The sequence below is a fragment of the Heterodontus francisci genome, chromosome 4, assembly GCF_036365525.1.
Source record: "Heterodontus francisci isolate sHetFra1 chromosome 4, sHetFra1.hap1, whole genome shotgun sequence".
Lineage (NCBI taxonomy): Eukaryota > Metazoa > Chordata > Chondrichthyes > Heterodontiformes > Heterodontidae > Heterodontus > Heterodontus francisci.
The window spans coordinates 139,101,750-139,120,649 of record NC_090374.1 but is presented as its reverse complement, the minus strand read 5'-3'; the positions used below and the strand labels follow the sequence as shown (position 1 = coordinate 139,120,649).

At 44.3% G+C, this 18,900-nt stretch overlaps 1 protein-coding gene across 1 annotated transcript in view; it reads right to left on the bottom strand.

Annotated features, from left to right (window-relative positions):
• slc1a1 (solute carrier family 1 member 1) overlaps positions 1 to 4,806 on the bottom strand; it is an 84,614-nt gene extending 79,808 nt beyond the window's left edge. The window contains exon 1 of the mRNA XM_068030234.1: positions 4,629 to 4,806. Coding sequence (XP_067886335.1) covers positions 4,629 to 4,719 — 91 coding nt within the window. The 5' untranslated portion in view covers positions 4,720 to 4,806. The remainder of the gene's footprint in view (positions 1 to 4,628) is intronic.
• Positions 4,807 to 18,900: the final 14,094 nt, after the last annotated feature.

Genomic DNA, 18,900 nt, shown 5'->3' with positions numbered 1-18,900 from the left:
AATAAAATTTCATTTTTCTTCTTTAAACCTCAGAAAACCTGTGTGAATTGGTTTCTTTGTCTTATGATTGGAAAGCTGTGAACAATCATTCACAAAAAGGAGAGCTCAAAACACAGTGTGTTTAAAATCAAACCCTGTTACAATAAGACCAGGCGAAGACAGTAACAGACCCCTAGGAACCTTTCTCACCTGGTCGCAACAGTATGGTTTTGGTCTCCTTAGTTTAAGGAGGGACATATTTGCATTGGAAGCAATTCAGAGAAGGTTCACTAGACTGTTTTCTGGGATGAAGCGGTTGTCTTATGAGGAAAGGTTGAGCAGGTTGGGACTATACTCATTGGAGTTTAGAAGAATGAGACATGATCTTAGAATTAGAATTAGAATTAGAACATTACAGCGCAGTACAGACCCTTCGGCCCTCGATGTTGCACCAACCTGTGAAACCATCTGACCTAAACTGTTCCATTTTCATCCATATGTCTATCCAATGACCACTTAAATGCCCTTAAAGTTGGCGAGTCTACTACTGTTGCAGGCAGGGCGTTCCACGCCCCTACTACTCTGAGTAAAGAAACTACCTCTGACATCTGTCCTATATCTATCACCCCTCAACTTAAAGCTATGTCCCCTCGTGTTTGCCATCACCATCCGAGGAAAAAGACTCTCACTATCCACCCTATCTAACCCTCTGATTATCTTATATGTCTCTATTAAGTCACCTCTCCTCCTCCTTCTCTCCAACGAAAACAACCTCAAGTCCCTCAGCCTTTCCTCGTAAGACCTTCCCTCCAGACCAGGCAACATCCTAGTAAATCTCCTCTGCACCCTTTCCAAAGCTTCCACATCCTTCCTATAATGCGGTGACCAGAACTGCACGCAATACTCCAGGTGCGGTCTCACCAGAGTTTTGTACAGCTGCAGCATGACCCTGTGGCTCCGAAACTCAATCCCCCTACTAATAAAAGCTAACACACCATATGCCTTCTTAACAGCCCTATTAACCTGGGTAGCAACTTTCAGGGATTTATGTACCTGGACACCAAGATCTCTCTGTTCATCTACACTACTAAGAATTTTCCCATTAGCCCAGTACTCTGCATTCCTGTTACTCCTTCCAAAGTGAATCACCTCACACTTTTCTGCATTAAACTCCATTTGCCATCTCTCAGCCCAGCTCTGCAGCCTTATTAAAACATATAAGATTCTGAGGGGGTTTGACAAGTAGATGCTGAGAGGATGTTTCCCCTCATGGGGAACTGGGGGACACAGTTTCAAAATAAGGGGTCTCCCTTTTAAGACAGAGATGGGGAGGAATTTCTTCTCTCAGAGGGTCATTAATCTTTGGAATTCTTTTTCTCAGGGAGCAGTGGAGGCTGTGTCATTGAATATATTCAAGGCTGAGTTAGACAGATTTTTGATTTACAAAGGAGTCAAGGGTCATGAGGGGCAGGCAGGGAAGTGGAGTTTTATGGCCCCAATCAGTTCAGCCATGTTCTTGTTAAATAGTGGAGCAGGCTCGAGGGGCTGAATGGCCGACTCCTGCTCTTATTTCCTATGTTATTTGTTCAGCGTTTAAATATATACATGTTTATTGTAATATAATATCTAACTTCTTAGCTTACTGTTTTTTGCTTTATCTTCTAGTGTCATGGATGATAGTGATATTAGACTGTAGTTTACATTATTACTTGATAGTACTGATTGATAGAGAGCAACAGAATTATTTTTGTAGCTCCGATAGCAAAGCTGGAAATGTGTACTAAGAGGACCTAAGCCAGTGTTGTCCAGTAGGAATTGCTGATTACCCACAATTGTGGCAACAGCAATACCAGTTAGCACTCCTAATGATCAAAAAAACTCACACATTCTCTTTTTCGTCTTAGCATGGTACCAACAAATGCACAAAAAGGTTAAGGTGTACATTGGGATTACATGCCCAATGATGGTGTCTATTTTTCGTTTTTGATTTACTAATCAGGAATGCAATTAGCCAAATTTGGATTCCCAATTCTCCACAGGTGGCTAGTGACAATATGTTGGGCAACACTGCCCGAAACCTTAATCATGCATGATACTAGTCTATATTTGCTTTGGCTATCTACGATACATCATCAAGACAATCAGAGCAGGACCATAACCTTTCCACCCATGTATTTCATAGGAGCAGCATGAGGGATTTGCAGGCTTCCTTTTCCATGAATATATCTTACATTCAAGGGAATAGTCAGGAAGAAAAGTAATATTAGATAGGGTATATGGATTGCAGACAGAACACTAGAATTCAAAGTTTTCACTGAGTCAAGGAGAGGAAAACAGGAGAAGCATTTCTTGAGTCCCTTTGGAAAAGGAATTATAGTAACTGTAGCAAAAGTAACAACATTTCTCAGTGGAGCAAAAATCAAATATTGTGGATGCTGGGAATCTGAAATACAAAGAGAAAATGACATAATGCTCAGCAGGTCAAGTGGCATCTATGGAGTGATCTGAAGTGTTGACTATATTTCTCTCTTCACAGATGCTGCCTGACCTGCTGAGTGATTGCAGCATTTTCGGTTTATATTTAACACTTGGTGCTTTGACTTTCCACACAGATAGACTTCTATCTCTACTTTTGGGATCTGCACATATCATTACAACTCTTCAATTCTATTGTTCCATCTCATTTTCGCAACCATATCATATGTAGGAAAACATACACTGCTGTTATGTTTGGAACAGCAGCATAATATCTTTCAGCTTATGCCTACAGGATTGTACCTCCAATTTCCTCCGAAAGGCAGATAATCACTGCGCATGATGAATGTTCAGTGTGTACCATTTGCTTCAGCCAGGCACAGACACTAAAATATACTAGACATGCATTTGATTTTGAGAGACAAAGCAGGGGCTGCATCCATCTGAGCCAACAGAATGTGAAGCTGGCTCTGATTAGAGATAGTTTTGGGTGCTGATTTTAAAAGGACAGTTCACTATGGTGCTATATCAACATTCAAATGATACAAGCTTAACTTTGGCACTAAATTAATTCTATGTAAACGATACTAAGAGTAGAGGTGAACTGGGATCAGTGCACTGTAATGAATCTTGCATTCATCTCAGAGAAAAGACTTGGCTGGTTGGGTTGCTTACACAGTGGATGGTTGTAGCCACCAGTTACAGAGATACTGGTGATAACTGACACATGGAAGACAGAGGCTACAGAACGACAATAATCAACAGATGTATTTGGTATGGAGGATCTGTTGTCAGAAGAAAGGGGACGGTTAAGGAGTAAATAATGAATGATGATTGGGCATAGAAAAAAAGGGGTTATACATGTAATGCATTAACCTTTCCGAATCATTTTTACAGAATCATATTGTATGAAAAATCCTAATGCACACAGTTTGCAAACATTACTTGGGAAATCTGGAGAAGGAATTGCAATGCTTAAAAGCAATAAAGTTTTTTTAAGTTAATTTCACTTTAATTATAGATATAGTTGTAACTTATAACATAGTTAAATAGAAAATTCAACCGTTGTTTTTCAGGTCAATGACCTTTCATTTGCTGAAAGGTCATTAACTCTGTTTCTCGCTCCAGACCTGCTGCCAGACCTGCTGAGTATTTCCAGCACTTTCTGTTTTTATTTCAGATTTCCAGCATCTGCAGTATTTTGGTTTTCTATTAGTTGTTTTCCAGACATGTCATTAGGGAATCGTATGCCATATCATAGAGTCATAGAGTCGTACAGCATAGAAACAGGCCCTTCGGCCCATCAGCTAACATATATTTTAGTTATTAACTGTATTCTATCTCCCTGCCTTTATTAGTCTCCCTGGGGCAAGTTCTTTAAGTAACGTGTGGCTTTTGTTCTCTCTCTCTTTGGAAGTACTCAATAAAGGTAAAGTTTCTTCCCCCAACAGACAGACAGTTTAGGTTCTGCCAAATCACAAGAAAGCTGCCGACAAGGCAGACCATTTTAACTCATTTATCCAGAACTACACTTCTCTACTACAAATCCCAAGTATTTCTTAAATGATGCTAAGAACTCCACTACCTTGTCTGGAAATCCATTCCACGTGTTAGTCACACAGCATCTTAATCCATACTGCTCCTGCAAATCTCCTAGAGTGCCAAGGCACAGCCTTGAGAAAAGGTTGTTTGCTCACTTTGGGGAATGGAAAGTGACTTGAGGTAACCCTATCAACAGTGTGGGGAAAATTACATTAAATGGGGAGAATGAAATCGATAAATATCAATTAATAGGAGGTTTATTAGGTCTAACGACTGTTACATCTACTGGCATGTGCGGTGTACTTTGATTCCAGTGAGACACGTTCCACGATAAGAAATTGCTTTCAGGCATTTGTTATTTTGCAGGTCTAAAAGAAACTGAGTTAATGGGATTCAGCATAATTTGTTAAAGCCAGCAATTTAAGCATGCAAATCAAATTCAGATGTGCTAGAAGGATATTAATATAACAGAGATATTAAAACTGACAGGATCTAGTATATGACTCCATTTTATAAATAATTCTACATACTAATATTACTAACAATTACCAGTACTAATCTGTTCCTTTACAAAGGAATAACCATCATACAAAAACAAAAAGGATTCAGGAATCTACAGATTAAATGCTTACCTAAGACTACAGCGATAATTGTGCTCACGAGCAACCAGTTCTTCCTCAAAACAGCTTTAAAATCACATCCCTTTTTGGATTTCTTCCCCATGTTTGGTTGGTGGTTAGAATTCAGTGGAACAGATTAAAAATACATGCAGACACACACACACACACACACACACTAAAAACACAATGCTGAAGTCAGTGTGAAATGCTGCTGCCTTCCCTCCACTGCACTCTATTCCGTCACTGCAGACAAATCCATAACCCAGCCACTTTGTGCACTCAGTTGCAACTAAGTACCACCCCCTCTGAATGCAGTGAGAGGAGCCTAACAATGGCTACCATCAAACATAGAACCACGCTTTTTAAAAAGACCCTGTCCATCATTTAACCATGGTTTCTGCACCTTCCACTAACAGCTAATAGAATCAAGTCACCAACCACTGGCATATAATTCTCAGGATCTTTTTTCATTACAAAATTGTGAAATTGAATATAAAATGGGCCTTTTGAAAAGGAAAATGTTTTACTCTGCTTACTTATAATATGTTTATTAAAAAAGGCAATTTATATACCCCAGGTGACGTTTTTACAGAACTGTCAACATTGGGAAAATTTTACGTGATATTTATGATCAGAAAGAGTGAAATTGATCTCAAGCCAATTTAAATACATGCAGCAGTGTACACTGAAGTGGGTTACATATTTAAACCAAAATGTGTGAATCTCACTCCAAATTAATTTAAATTCAGGGATCTGCTTTTGTTCAAAATTATGTTGTTCTGTTCCCCTCCTACCCAGGGCAAAAGCCTCATTAAATCATCAGTCCTGAATTACTGAACCTGTTTATGTGTGGAGATATGATACATCAAGAATTGACTCATCCAATACTAACAGACAGAGCTGCTGTTTATAAAAATCTTACTTTCTATTAAATGTCTAAAGGTTTCAAAACAATATTCAATTTCACTTTTAAAGTGTCTAGACTCAGAGGGATTTGGCCATCTTTCACAATTGTAAGAAACAGAACGTGCTCCAATATTGAAAGGTGCCACACTAGTCGTAAAAATAAAACAGACACTTCAGTGACTAAGCACTTGCCTTCTCATAAGAAGCTGAACAATTTTGAGTCACAAGGTTGCCTGTCAATTACACTTAATTGCTTAAAGTGGACATTTGTAAATAGTTCTCAGTCTGGGTGGTGAGATTACAGGCCAAATCTTGCTGGAAAAGTAATGGTGTGCAGTGATGCACACTATTATTAAGGCGGAAATCAAGCATCAAATTCAGGCGATTAGAGATACAGGTGAGGCAGGTGTGGGTGTGTGCAGGGAGTTAAATCCCCTAAAAGTGATGCCAGATTGGGATCTCGACATCATCCCCCCACTTCTGGGTTTCACCTGGGCAGGTTATCAGGCGAGCGGGAACCCCATCCCAGCCCCCGGAGCGGTCAGCTAGGTAAGTCATTAACATATTCAAATAGGTCAATAACTGCTGTTTTAACCAATCGTTCTGGCTTTAACAGCCAGTGCACCGATTTCCTGATCTGTCAGCAACTCATCAAGATCACTGAGGAGAGTGCACAGTGAGCAGTGCTTCTTCAGTGAAACTGACAGGCTGGGAAGGCTTTGCTCAGTGAGACTGAAGAGCTGCAGCCATGGCCAAGTGAGATCAAAGCTGCTGCTCAGAGCACTCTTCAGAGTGTGCTTTCAGTGCTTGACAGGCAGCTGCCATCTTCTTGGAAGTCAGTTCACTGGTCTTGCACTTCACTCATCTTGATTTGCACTTCCCTACGGCCGGTCTTCAACACGACATGGAAGCAACTTATGCAGCTCTACCTTGGACCCCTAATGAGGAACAAGAGGAGCAGCAACACCAACACCAACAGCACCAGGAGTAGCAGCAGCAAAACCAGCACCAGCTATCTTTTCCTTAGCCACATGCCACTTCACAAGGCAGAGGGTATGGACACAGTGATCCAGCTCCAAGGAGGTGAGGCCCCCAACATAGGGTCTACAGGCAGAAGATTAGCTCTCTCAACATGTGTGAACATGAATGCCTCCAGAAGCTCATGCTTTCACGGCAGGTGGTTGGGTACACATTGCCAGTGGCTAAAAATGTGTCTGTAACTGGAGGGCTACTACACCCCTACACACCACACCGAAGTTACTGCCTCTCCCAAAGTTAAGTGCTGTCTTCTACTGAGTGTTAAAAATGGCTTGTGTGCCGAGAAGGGAAGGGGACCATTTGTGGAGGGTCACTGTGAGGCGTGGGTGCAAGAGGGCAATAGGATAGGGGGTGAGTGCGAGTGGTGTGTGCCCAGATAGGGATGTGAGGAGGTGCCTGCAGAGAGAGGAATGCAAGGTGTGTTGTTCTGATGAGTGTTGTGCAGGAGAATGCTGGGAAAGTCAGAGGGGTGATTTTATGTGGACAACGGGGGTCTCGGCCACTGGCAGAAACACAGGCAGGAGCCCTGCGTTGTCTCCTCTGGGGAGGGCCTGCTGAATTAGGGGCCAATTAGGCACTTAAGTGGACAGTGGCAGGCTTTTCCTGTGATTAAGCACCCCAACGATGGAAGTCCTGCCTGCTGAGAGCTGCTGGCCAATCAGAGGCCAGCAGCTCTTTTACTGAGCAGCACCAGTGCGAGGCAGCGGCTGCTGCCAGTACTGGACACACCGGAGGCCAGGAGCCCAGGCCACAGGTCAGTAAGGGCAGGAGGGTTTCGCGGGGTGAGGATCACGGGGAGAGCAGGTGTAGGGGGGGGTCACTACACATGCCATTTTAACACTCGCAGTGGGTCCCCCCTTCCCGATGCCAGGTTGCTCGATTAGACATTGAGTGCCTTTTAATGAGGGACCCCTCCTCCCACCCACCCCCCCGGAGCTGGAAAGCAAACTGCATGTGTTTGCTTGGCGTGCTCCCCATGTGGCAACTGGCTTGCCCGCCACTGGGATAATGTCAGCGGAGGCGGGATGAGGCCCTTGATTGGGCATTAATTGCCTACTTTAAGGGCCTCAATTGATGGTGGGGCGGGAAGGCCGTCCACTGACCTTCCTGCCATGGACCTAATTGGGGTGGAGGCGGGAAGGTGGCACGTTCCCCCCCACCACCAGCCTGCCAGATTAAATGCTCTCCCCACCTCCAAACTTGTCACAGGGGAGAACATAAAATTCTGCCCACCCGCTGAGCGTGGAGCTTGGCACCCGAAAATGTTAGGCCACTCACCTTTCCTGCCCTCGTGAGATCATTGATCCTCCAGGTTGGAGGGACGACACTTCTGCTGCTCACTTCTTTGGCGTCTTCCATTCTCATCTGCTTGGTTTGAGAGGCTGTCCTCATCCTCCCAGACTTGTCTGTCCGATCCCACATCAGGATCTTCAGGTAAGAATGAGAGACCCAGGTCTCCTTTCCATTCCTGTGGTTGTTGCAGCTTTAGGAATTCATGTCTAGTTGAGCCCCTGCCAGTGTACCTTGAATTACAAATTCTTCCTTTGGCAGATTTGGCACATCATCCTGCCTACCTCTCTGATTGGTTAGAAATCCTGGAAGTGGGATTAAAGAGCCACAGCAGTTAAAGAGTCACAGCAAGGCCCACTGCAAATCTCAACAGGTTCCCAACCTGCTACAGCTCCTGCCATTTTGACAGGGACTATCACTTGAAACTTCTGCCCACACTATGATATATGAACCTCCAGAACTTGTTCAATTTATGTTGCTCCACCATTTGCTTCACACAGATTGTATCTTACCCTTAGCCTTCCCAATATTTATAAGAATTTGCTGGAATTGCACATTAAAGCCTGGATTTTGTGCATGAGGCGGGTCTCTTGGCACCAGGCCAAAAAGGAGGGGGAAACACCGCCTCGGCCTTTTCTCGCCTCCCGGTGCAATACTCTGTTGTTCCAGAGGCAAAGTTTCCGGCGCCGGGATCTCCATCCTTTTAAAGGCGGCGATCCTGCCTCCAAGAGCTGCCGGCCAATCACAGGGCAGGCATCTCAGCAGTATCAGCAGTGTAACTGGGAGCAGTGGCCACTCAGACCCTGTGCTGGAACCCCAGTAAGTGAGGCGGGGCCGCTGGGGCAAGGTCGGAAGGCCCTGGCTGGTGGAGTTTGGGGGGGTGGTCGTAAAGTCTGGGGAGGGGGCTCCTGGGAGGTGCATTGTTTCCTGGCTGGGGCCCTCCATGGGCCAAAGATTACCCATGGAGGAGGGACCCCCACACCACCAAGCCTGCCTCGTTTTACAAGTCCCAGCGGCGGCGGGGAAGGGGCCCTTAAGTGGCTGTTAATAGGCCTGTAAGGACCTTTTGGCTTCTGGGCGGGAAGGCCATCGGCAGCCTATCCCAGCCCCAGGAAAATCGCTTGGTGACAGGGAGGTGATGGGCCCTCTGCACCCACCGCATCCCCGCAACCAACCCCCCCCCAACGCCACACCCCGCCCCCCCACACCCTTCGCGATTCTGTGAGCCCTCCCCCTCCAACTGCGCCTCAGGAGGGCCCATAAAATCCAACCCTAAGTATCCATTAAGCTTGCCGCAGAAAATAAACACTGGCAATTAACAGTACAAGTACCTTTATAATGATGCGATAATTGTTATTGAAATGCCAATCACCCTCTCTGGTCCATAAAGGGAAGAATTTTTTTTGTGGACTTCCAAAAGGCATTTGATAAAGTGCCCCATACTAGGCTTGCCAGTAAAGTTGAAGTCCATGTTATAAAAGGGACAGTGGCAACATGGATACAAAGTTGGCAGAGTGACAGGAAACAGAGAGTAGCGGTGAATAGTTGTTTATTGTACCGTGGGGAGAGATGCAGTTGAGGTTCCCCAGGTGTCGGCACTAGGACTACTGCTTTTCTTGACATATATCAATGACTTAGTACCGTGGCTACAAGAGCGGATCAGAGGCTAGGAATCCTGCGGTGAGTAACTCACCTCCTGACTCCTCAAAGCCTGTCCACCATCTACAAGGCATAAGTCAGGAGTGTGATGGAATACTCTCCACTTGCCTGGATGGGTTCAGCTCCAACAACACTCAAGAAGCTTGAAATCATCCAGGACAAAGCAGCCCGCTTGATTGGCACCCCATCCACCACATTCAACATTCATTCCCTCTACCACTGACGTACAATGGCAGCAGTGTGTAGCGTATATAAGGTTGAGGAAAAAGGGCACAGGCATAGCTCTGGAGGGATACAAGATGGCCAGGAAGGATCTGAAGAAAGGGATTAGGAGAGCTAAGAGAGGGCATGAAAAATGCTTGGCGGGTAGGATAAAAGAAAACCCCAAGGCCTTTTACGCGTATGTCAGAAATATGAGGATGACTAGGGGGACCGTAGGTCCGGTCAAGGACAATAGCGGGAGACTGTGTGTTGAGCCGGAAGAGATAAGTGAGGTTTTGAATGAGTACTTCTCTTCGGTATTTACGAATGAGAAGGGGTGTATTACTGAAGAGGACGGTGTGAAACAGACTGGTAAGCTCGAGGAAGTGCTCGTTAGGAGGGAAGATGTGTTGGGGTTTTTGAATAACTTGAAGATAGACAAGTCTCCCGGGCCTGACGGGGTATATCCAAGGATGTTATGGGAAGCAAGGGATGAAATTGCAGAGCCGCTGGCAATGATCTTTTCATCTTCTCTGTTGACGGGGGTGGTACCAGGTGATTGGAGGGTGGCAAATGTTGTGCCCCTGTTCAAGAAAGGAAATAGGAACAACCCTGGGAATTACAGGCCAGTTAGTCTTACTTCGGTGGTAGGCAAGTTGATGGAAAAGGTGCTGAGGGATAGGATTTCTGAGCATCTGGAAAGACACTGCTTGATTCGGGACAGTCAGCACGGTTTTGTGAGGGGTAGGTCTTGCCTCACAAGCCTGATTGAATTCTTTGAGCAGGTGACCAAGCAAGTGGATGAGGGTAAACCAGTGGATGTGGTGTACATGGATTTTAGTAAGGCATTTGATAAGGTCCCCCATGGTAGACTTATGGAGAAAGTCAGGAGGCATGGGATAGTGGGGAATGTGGCCAGTTGGATTAAGAATTGGCTAACTGATAGAAGGCAGAGAGTGGTCTTAGATGGTAAATACTCAGCCTGGAGCCCAGTTACCAGTGGCGTGCCACAGGGATCAGTTCTGGGTCCTCTCCTGTTTGTGATTTTTATTAACGACTTGGATGAGGAAGTCGAAGGGTGGGTCAGTAAATTTGCAGATGATACAAAGGTTGGTGGAGTTGTGGATACCGAGGAGGGCTATTGTCGTCTGCAAAGGGACTTGGATAGGTTGCAGTGCTGGGCTGAAAAGTGGCAGATGGAGTTTAACCCTGAAAAGTGTGAGGTCGTCCATTTTGGAAGGACAAACACGAATGCAAAATACTGGGTTAACGGTAGGGTTCTTGGGCATGTGGAGGAGCAGAGAGACCTTGGGGTCTATGTGCATAGATCGTTGAAAGTTGCAACTCAAGTGGATAGGGCTGTGAAGAAGGCATATGGGGTGTTAGCGTTCATTAGCAGAGGGATTGAATTTAAGAGCCATGAGGTGATGATGCAGCTGTACAGGACCTTGGTAAGGCCTCATTTGGAGTACTGTGTGCAGTTCTGGTCGCCTCATTTTAGGAAGGATGTGGAAGCCTTGGAGAGGGTGCAGAGGAGATTTACCAGGATGTTGCCTGGAATGGAGAATAAGTCTTACGAGGAAAGGCTGAACATTCTAGGCCTCTTCTCATTAGAACGGAGAAGGATGAGGGGTGACATGATAGAGGTTTATAAGATGATCAGGGGAATAGATAGGGTAGACAGTCAGAAACTTTTTCCCCGGGTGGAGCAAAGCGTTACAAGGGGTCATAAATTTAAGGTGAAGGGTGGGAGATATAAGGGGGATGTCAGGGGAAGGTTCTTTACCCAGAGAGTGGTCGGGGCATGGAATGCCTTGCCTGGGGAAGTTGTTGAGTCAGAAACTTTAGGGACTTTCAAACGGCTTTTAGATAGGTATATGGATAAAGGAGAATGATGGGGTATAGATTAAATTGTCCTTGACAGAGGACAAAGGATCGGCACAACATCGTGGGCCGAAGGGCCTGTTCTGTGCTGTATTTTTCTATGTTCTATGTTCTATGTTCTATCTATAAGATGCACTGCAGCAATGCACCAAGGCTCCTTAGACAGCACCTTCCAAACCCCCGACCTCTACCAACTAGAAGGATAAGGGCAGCATGGGAACACCACCACCTGCAAGTTCCCTCCAAGTTACACACCATCCTGACTTGGAACTATACTTGGAACTCCTGACTTGGACAGTGAGCTTCCTTCACTGTCGCTGGGTCAAAATCCTGGAACTCCCTTCCTAACAGCACTGTTGGTGTACCTCCACCCCACGACTGCAGCACTTCAAAAGGGCAGCTCACCATCACTTTCTCAAGGGCAATTAGGGATGGGCAATAAATGCTGGCATAGCCAGGGATGCCCACATCCCCCAAATGAATAATAAAAACACTTTTTCCACCTGCCCTGCCATCATCAATGATTTGTGCACATATACCCCCAGTTCTCTTTGTTCCTGCACCCTCTTTAGAATTGTAATCTTTAACTTATATTGCCTCTCCTCATTCTTCCAACCAAAAAAATTACCACACTTATTTGCATTAAATTTCATCCACCATGTGACCTCCCATTCCACCAGCATGTCTATGTCTTCTTAAAGTCTATCACTATCATCTCCACAGTTCACAATATTTCCAAATTTTGTGCCATCTGCAAATTTTGAAATTGTGCCCTGTACACCCAAGTCTAAGTTGTTTTTATTTATTCATGGGATGAGGGTGCCATTGGCATGGCCAGCATTTATTGCCCATCCCTAATTGCCCTTGAGAAGGTGGTGGTGCCTGCCTTCTTGAACCACTGCAGTCCATGTGAGATAGATACACTCATAGTGCGAGGGGCTGAATGGCCTCTTTCTGTGCTATAACCATTCTATAATTATATGGTAATTTAAACTATTCAATCTCATTCCTGCATATAGTAGATTGTTCTTGGAGATTTTAAAACTGTCAAATCAAAAATTTTTAATTTTCCTCTCACTTTTCCTTCATTTCTCATTTCTCTCTCTTAATCCAATCTTTCTTTTCCTTGCTTTAATTCTCTTCTTATGTGCCTTATTTGACTGTAATTCACATTCCTTCTCCATTTTTCCTCTGTTTAATTTACAATACTTAAATCTCATTGGTTAAGGAGATAGACTGTTGTTCCTGCTGTTCATTAAGGTTGCAGTTGCCTCTGTGCTCTTGCCACGCCATTAACAGCTCACACTTCCAGCAAGTTACAGCACAAAAGTTTTCAAGCTAAAGGTTGCAGGAAATTTAATGACATGTGCCATGAGATGGCCCCCTCCAGCAAAATCCAGCCAATTATAGTCAGGAAGAGGAAACAAAACTGTCGTTCTCCAACTTATCTTTCACAAATCAATTCCCATGGAACATTCTTTCTGCTGTTTTAAGATTATAGTTATAGTTTTATGTTATAATATAGAGAGTATGCTCAGCAGACATTAGCACTTCCTTTTCATTTATGCTTCATTCAGGAAATGTACCATAAAGTGATATAAATGAAAAGTTTCAGCTTCAATCCCTGTTCTTTGTTGAGTTTGCTTATATCAACAAAGGCAAATTGAGATAAGCAATTGGTCTGAGGAATGCGAGCTGAGGGAAGGTAAAATAGCCCAATATCGCACTCCTGAGTCAGTGATCCCTCTTGGAAAATGTAGATGTGATGGCAGATGAGGGCAAGGTACAGCTATGATGTCTTCCATAGTTGAATCATTTACTGATACTGAAGGATATATTTTTCAGTCCCAATGCTAAGGTGACAAGATTGGATCATAGTGAATATAACACAAATCAACTTCTTACCAGGCTGAATTCTCAGGATTTCTCAGGTCATCTCAATTGAGTAATTTATGGTGAACTTCTAGCCCTTAATGGCCTTAGCACTGGAAGGTCATCAAAGGTTCAACTTGGCTTCATGTGTCCTTACAGCACATGGCATTGATCTGCAACTGGTTACATGGTGAGCTGGAGCCTGCAGAGGCAGTTTCCATGGTGACTGTTGAGTAGATCTGTCAGGGCTTGCAGATGTGGTTAATGGCATAATTTTGTGTGTGAACATCTGGCAATTGCACTCCTTTTTTCATAACTTGTGGTACTTCACAACAAACCACAAGGATTAATTTTAACATAATTTGATAACCACCACAAGACTCAGCACTTAGGTTACCTGCCTGATTTTCTGATATTTGCTGTGCCAGGCAATTTAGTTTGTCTAACTATAGATCTGGGAAAATCTCCTCTATATTTTATGAGGTTCTACCATTTTCTTCCGTGATGCTGCCTCTCAGTGAATGTATATAGATCTATGCTCTTAGCTCTGAATGACTGTTTAATCTGTGAAATATTCCAGCAATTGAGAGGCCATGGAAGTTTCCTTTGATGTGGCTGCAAATTATTGAATCCTATCTTGAAAAATTGTTGATTTTAATAAATGTAGAACATGTGCATAACAAATTTTGAGATGTTTAATTCTGCCAGCACATAAATTCTTAGTTTCCTGGCATTTCACCTGATGTCTTTACTTTGTCACAATATTGAGAGTTCCTTATTTTTTAGTACAGATAGCAGCATGTAAGGATGGTTTTTGAGATACAAATTGTTAAAATAGTTCATGTCACCATGGAGAAATTCTTATTTTGCTGTGGAGAATAGTTAATTGAAGGACACATCAGAGCAAAAACTGTGATAGATGGAATATTAAGGAGCTGAAGCAATGCAAAGGCTGCCTCAACCAGTCAGGAAGTGCTTTGCAATATGCTCCTGAACGTGTCAGAAAAACTATAGCAGTCTGTTGCCTGTTGACCAACATTGCAAAGAAAAGCAGCATTCCCCTTAGTGATACATCACAGCTGGAGCTGGGCACATATGAAGAAGATTCTGAAGCTTCAGATAATGAAGTGACACAGAAAAGACATAGTTGCCACATCTTGATGAATAATTTTGTTATGCATTGAATTATATGCCTTGTATCCTTTCCTTCCTTTTGGCCTCTTTGTCTCGAGAGACAATGGGTAAGCACCTAGAGGTGCTCAGTGGTTTGTGGAGCAGCGCCTGGAGTGGCTATAAAGGCCAATTCTAGAGTGACAGACTCTTCCACAGGCGCTGCAGGTAAAGTTGGTTGTCGGGGCTGTTACACAGTTGACTCTCTCCTTACACTGCTATCTCTTTTCCTGCCAATTGCTGAGTCTCTTTGTTTCGCCTCTCTTCAGCCCCGTCTTTATGGCTGTCCGCCAGCTCTGGCGATCGCTGGCAACTGGCTCCCATGACTTGTGGTCAATTTCATGTCGCGTTTGCAAACATCTTTAAAGCGGAGATATGGATGGCCAGTGGGTCTGATACCAGTGACAAGCTCACTGTACAATAGGTCCTTGGGGATCCTGCCATCTTCCATGCAGCTCACATGGCCAAACCATCTCAAGCGCCGCTGGCTCAGTAGGGCATACATGCTGGGGATGTTGGCTGCCTCGAGGACTTCTGTGTTGGAGATACGGTCCTGCCACTTGATGCCAAGGATTCTCCGTAGACAGCGAAGATGGATTGCGTTGAGACATCGCATAGTATAGTACAACATAATTGAGAAGCAACAACACCCATCAGCTATTAATAGTGGCATACTATTCTGCTTCCACATTACACTTGTATTTTCCACAGTTCTTAGACATTCCTAATTTCTGATCTAAGTTTCACATTCTGCCTGAACTCTTAATTCCATGCAATGCTTTTGGATACAAAAAAACCATGAATTATTTTTCAAACCCCACAGCAAGTTCCTGATAGCCGTGCGTCTGCTGGATGTTCAGGCAGAACATCCCAGACACTGACCTGCATCAATATTTGCCTGTTGTGTCACATGTGGTGCTTTCTGTTCCTCAATATCTAAATGCTTTGTGGAGTGTGCCTCTGCACTTGCGTGGGTGTAGAATGATGGTACTAATGAACATCATCTTTCTACCCTTGCACTTATGACTAATCATTGCTGCAAACAGAAAGGTTTTGACATGATTTTCTCTATTGTTCTACACGCTGACTAACAAATGGTTGATAAAGTCAACATACCTATGCCCATCTCAAGTGTACTGTAGTGTGCATTCTTGCTATGGGTTCTTAACCTGGGTAATTTTTTAAGGCTAAAAATATGTCTTCCCTACTTCACATCTGGTGCAGTGAGATTGAAAACAGCATTCATTCTTCAAAGATATCCTGCCAAATGAAGTATAGATTTTTAGGTTGTCCCTCTGATCCAAAAATCATTCTCTGCACTATTGAACCCCATTTATAAGTGTTTGCAGGAGCAACATCCTCAAACCTGGCTTTACTTTACCTTTTACTCCTTTCCACTATTATTAGTGTAGCACAGATCTTCTTTGAAACTAACTTCTATCCATTTAAAAGGCATTTAAAGGTTAACAGCAGTTGCCTGCAAATGGCTGCTCAGACTAACATACTTAAAACAAATGTGAAATCAGAGAAAGGGCATATATTTTCAAAATATTCTTATTCCTCCTCCTTTGGTATGTGTTTGGTCCTTTGAGTATGATCTTGAGGTAATTAAAAACTGAATTAGAACACTGAGAAATAAATGGGATAATAAACTGTAGCAAGTATTCTCACTCCTGCTGACCAGTCAAATAACAAATTACGATAGTTAAAGGTGAATTTCCTTGCTATTTTTGGTACACTTACCATGCAGGCATGGTACAAGAATTTTATTTATTTCGCAAGGAAGTTCAAGTGGATGCCAATTTCGACCGTTTTCACCTTTAAAACACTTCACCTGAATTTTCTCACATTTCTGAGCCTTTTCACAGTCTGCCCGCATGTGTCAAAGTGAGAGCATGGTTTGTTAATGTTCCGGATATTTTGGGTTTGCACTGTTATCGTGTAAATTAGACTGAGATATATGATTCACAAGAACTGCCTGGATCAACTAATATAAGCAAGAGCAGTGTTATTGATACTGTAGTGTCTGGAGACCTTTGAATACAGATTTCTGCAGCTGGGAATTTCTTTTTAAGTCATTTCTCATTTTTTGCCATTATACCCACAGTCATGTCCACTTGCTTCTGAATACTTCTTACAGGGTCAGACCACCAGTAAATTTTCAGACCACTTTTCCACAGTCAGGGATTCTCAGAAGTAGATATGGCACTATGATGTGAGAGATGGGGTGGCAGGGGCAGGCAACACAACAGAGTGAAGGATCCTAAGACAGCATTTACTGCATGAAGCATAAGAGCACATGTCAGCACAGGTTTCTCTTCTGTGACATAAAAAAAATCTACCATAGACAACACAGCCTTAGCTCCATACAATCAACAATTCAACTGCCCATCCTCCTCTCTCACTGACCTTCCCACTCACTGGGTGCTAATCTTCACCAACTTCCTTTCCATCCTTCCCAGTTCACTGACCACAACCCCATTGGACTATGCCAGTGGATCAAATATCCCCCTCTCCACATTTCTTTCCAGAATATCGTCATCGTGGATGATGGTATTACTTTCTTGGCTTTGACTAAAATTTGACCCATGGGTGGTGACACTTTGAGCTGAATTTTCGCCACAGAGTCGGGAAACAGGATTGGAGATTGTTTTCAGGTCAGGAGCCCACCTGTAGTGGGAAACTAATTAAAGTCACGATTTTCACAGGGGTAAGCCTTTAATTGATATGAAGTCGGGTTCTCTGCCCACTTAGAGCCAGTGGGGTGGGAACGGAGGTGGATCATATGAAGTCGGGGACTTATTTAGACTCCCCACGGCAGCCACCACTGAAGCTGCTGATTGTCCTGAGGGAGCGAGCTACAGTTTGTGCCAAAGCCTTCCACAGCACGAGTGGAAAGCAAGAAGAGTCAGGAGAGCCGGAGGCCTGGCACCTCGGGTAGGCTGTCCCCCGGTTCATTGATATCAACCCTGATCTAATATTAGAGGCTGTGAAAGAGAGGAGGGAGGTCCTCTTCCCAGACGGTGGCAGGAGGAGACCAGTGCATCATGCAGAGCACTGAGTGGGTCACTGGGCAGTGTTCTTACTGTTTGTATCTACTGGCTTCCTCTATTACAAATGATCAACACTTTAAGCCAGATGTCTGGGATTGCTTTTATTGCTGTAGTGACAGGAAAAGTGTTGTGAGGTGGTGAAAGATATAATGGGATCCTCCAAGGTGAGGACAAAGCCTATGGGTAGATGTGCTTCCTTCATGGCAGTAAGTGATTTGTTGTTCCAGGTTGTGTCTTCCATGCATGTATGAGCACAGGTATCTCAGACGCTCTTCCATGCAATGCCCATCAACCAGGGTTAGAGAGGCTCAGCTGAAGCGTTCCTAGATCAGGAGATCCCTGACATTCATGACATCCTCATGAGACTTTCACGCCCTGAGCTATGCCCAGTCACCTTGCTGTGCAATCGGGCACCTCTCTGTTCAGCATCACCTCCCTCTGCCTTCACTTCCTCCTTCTGTCTCACCTGCTGCTTCTCCTATGATGAACTGTCTTCTTTAAGGACCTCAGGGTCCTCAAGGTCCATACCTTTCTGGAGGGCCATGTTATGGAGAACGCAACAGTCCACCACAACGACCAAGACCTCTGCAGCAGGGTATAGAAGGGTGCCGCTCGAACAGCCCAGGCACAGGAATTGCATCTTGGAAAGTCCAATGGCCTGCTCAATGCTTGTCCTAGTGAGCAGGTGGCATTGGTTGTAATGCCTCTGTGCCTCTGTCTGGAGCTTCCATAGACAGATGAGTAGCCATCTCTTCAAGGAATATCCCTTGTCCCCTAGGATCCATCCACACACTTAGGGGGTTGGAGTGAAGATCTGAGGCAGCCTGGACTAGTGGAGGATAAAGGAAATCCAGTGCACACATGGTGGAAGCTCTTGCTGTGGTCACAGACAAGTTGGATGTTGAAGGAGTGGAAGTCGTTCCTGTTGACGAATCTCACTGGCCGGTCACTCGGTGCCACATGGGAGCAATCGATGATAGTCTGCACCTGGGGGAATCCATTGATTGCGGCAAAACTCAATGCCTCTGTCCCTGCGAGGCTGCGTCTGCCGTGAAATGAATATACTGTCCAGCTCTGGCAAAGAGGATATCAGTACCCTGTGAAATGCAGTGGTGTGCAGACACTTGCGAGATGCCACTACAGTTGGCAGTTGAACCTTGGAAGGAGCCAGAAGTGAAGTTCAAGGTCACAGTGAATTTGGCAGCTGCTAG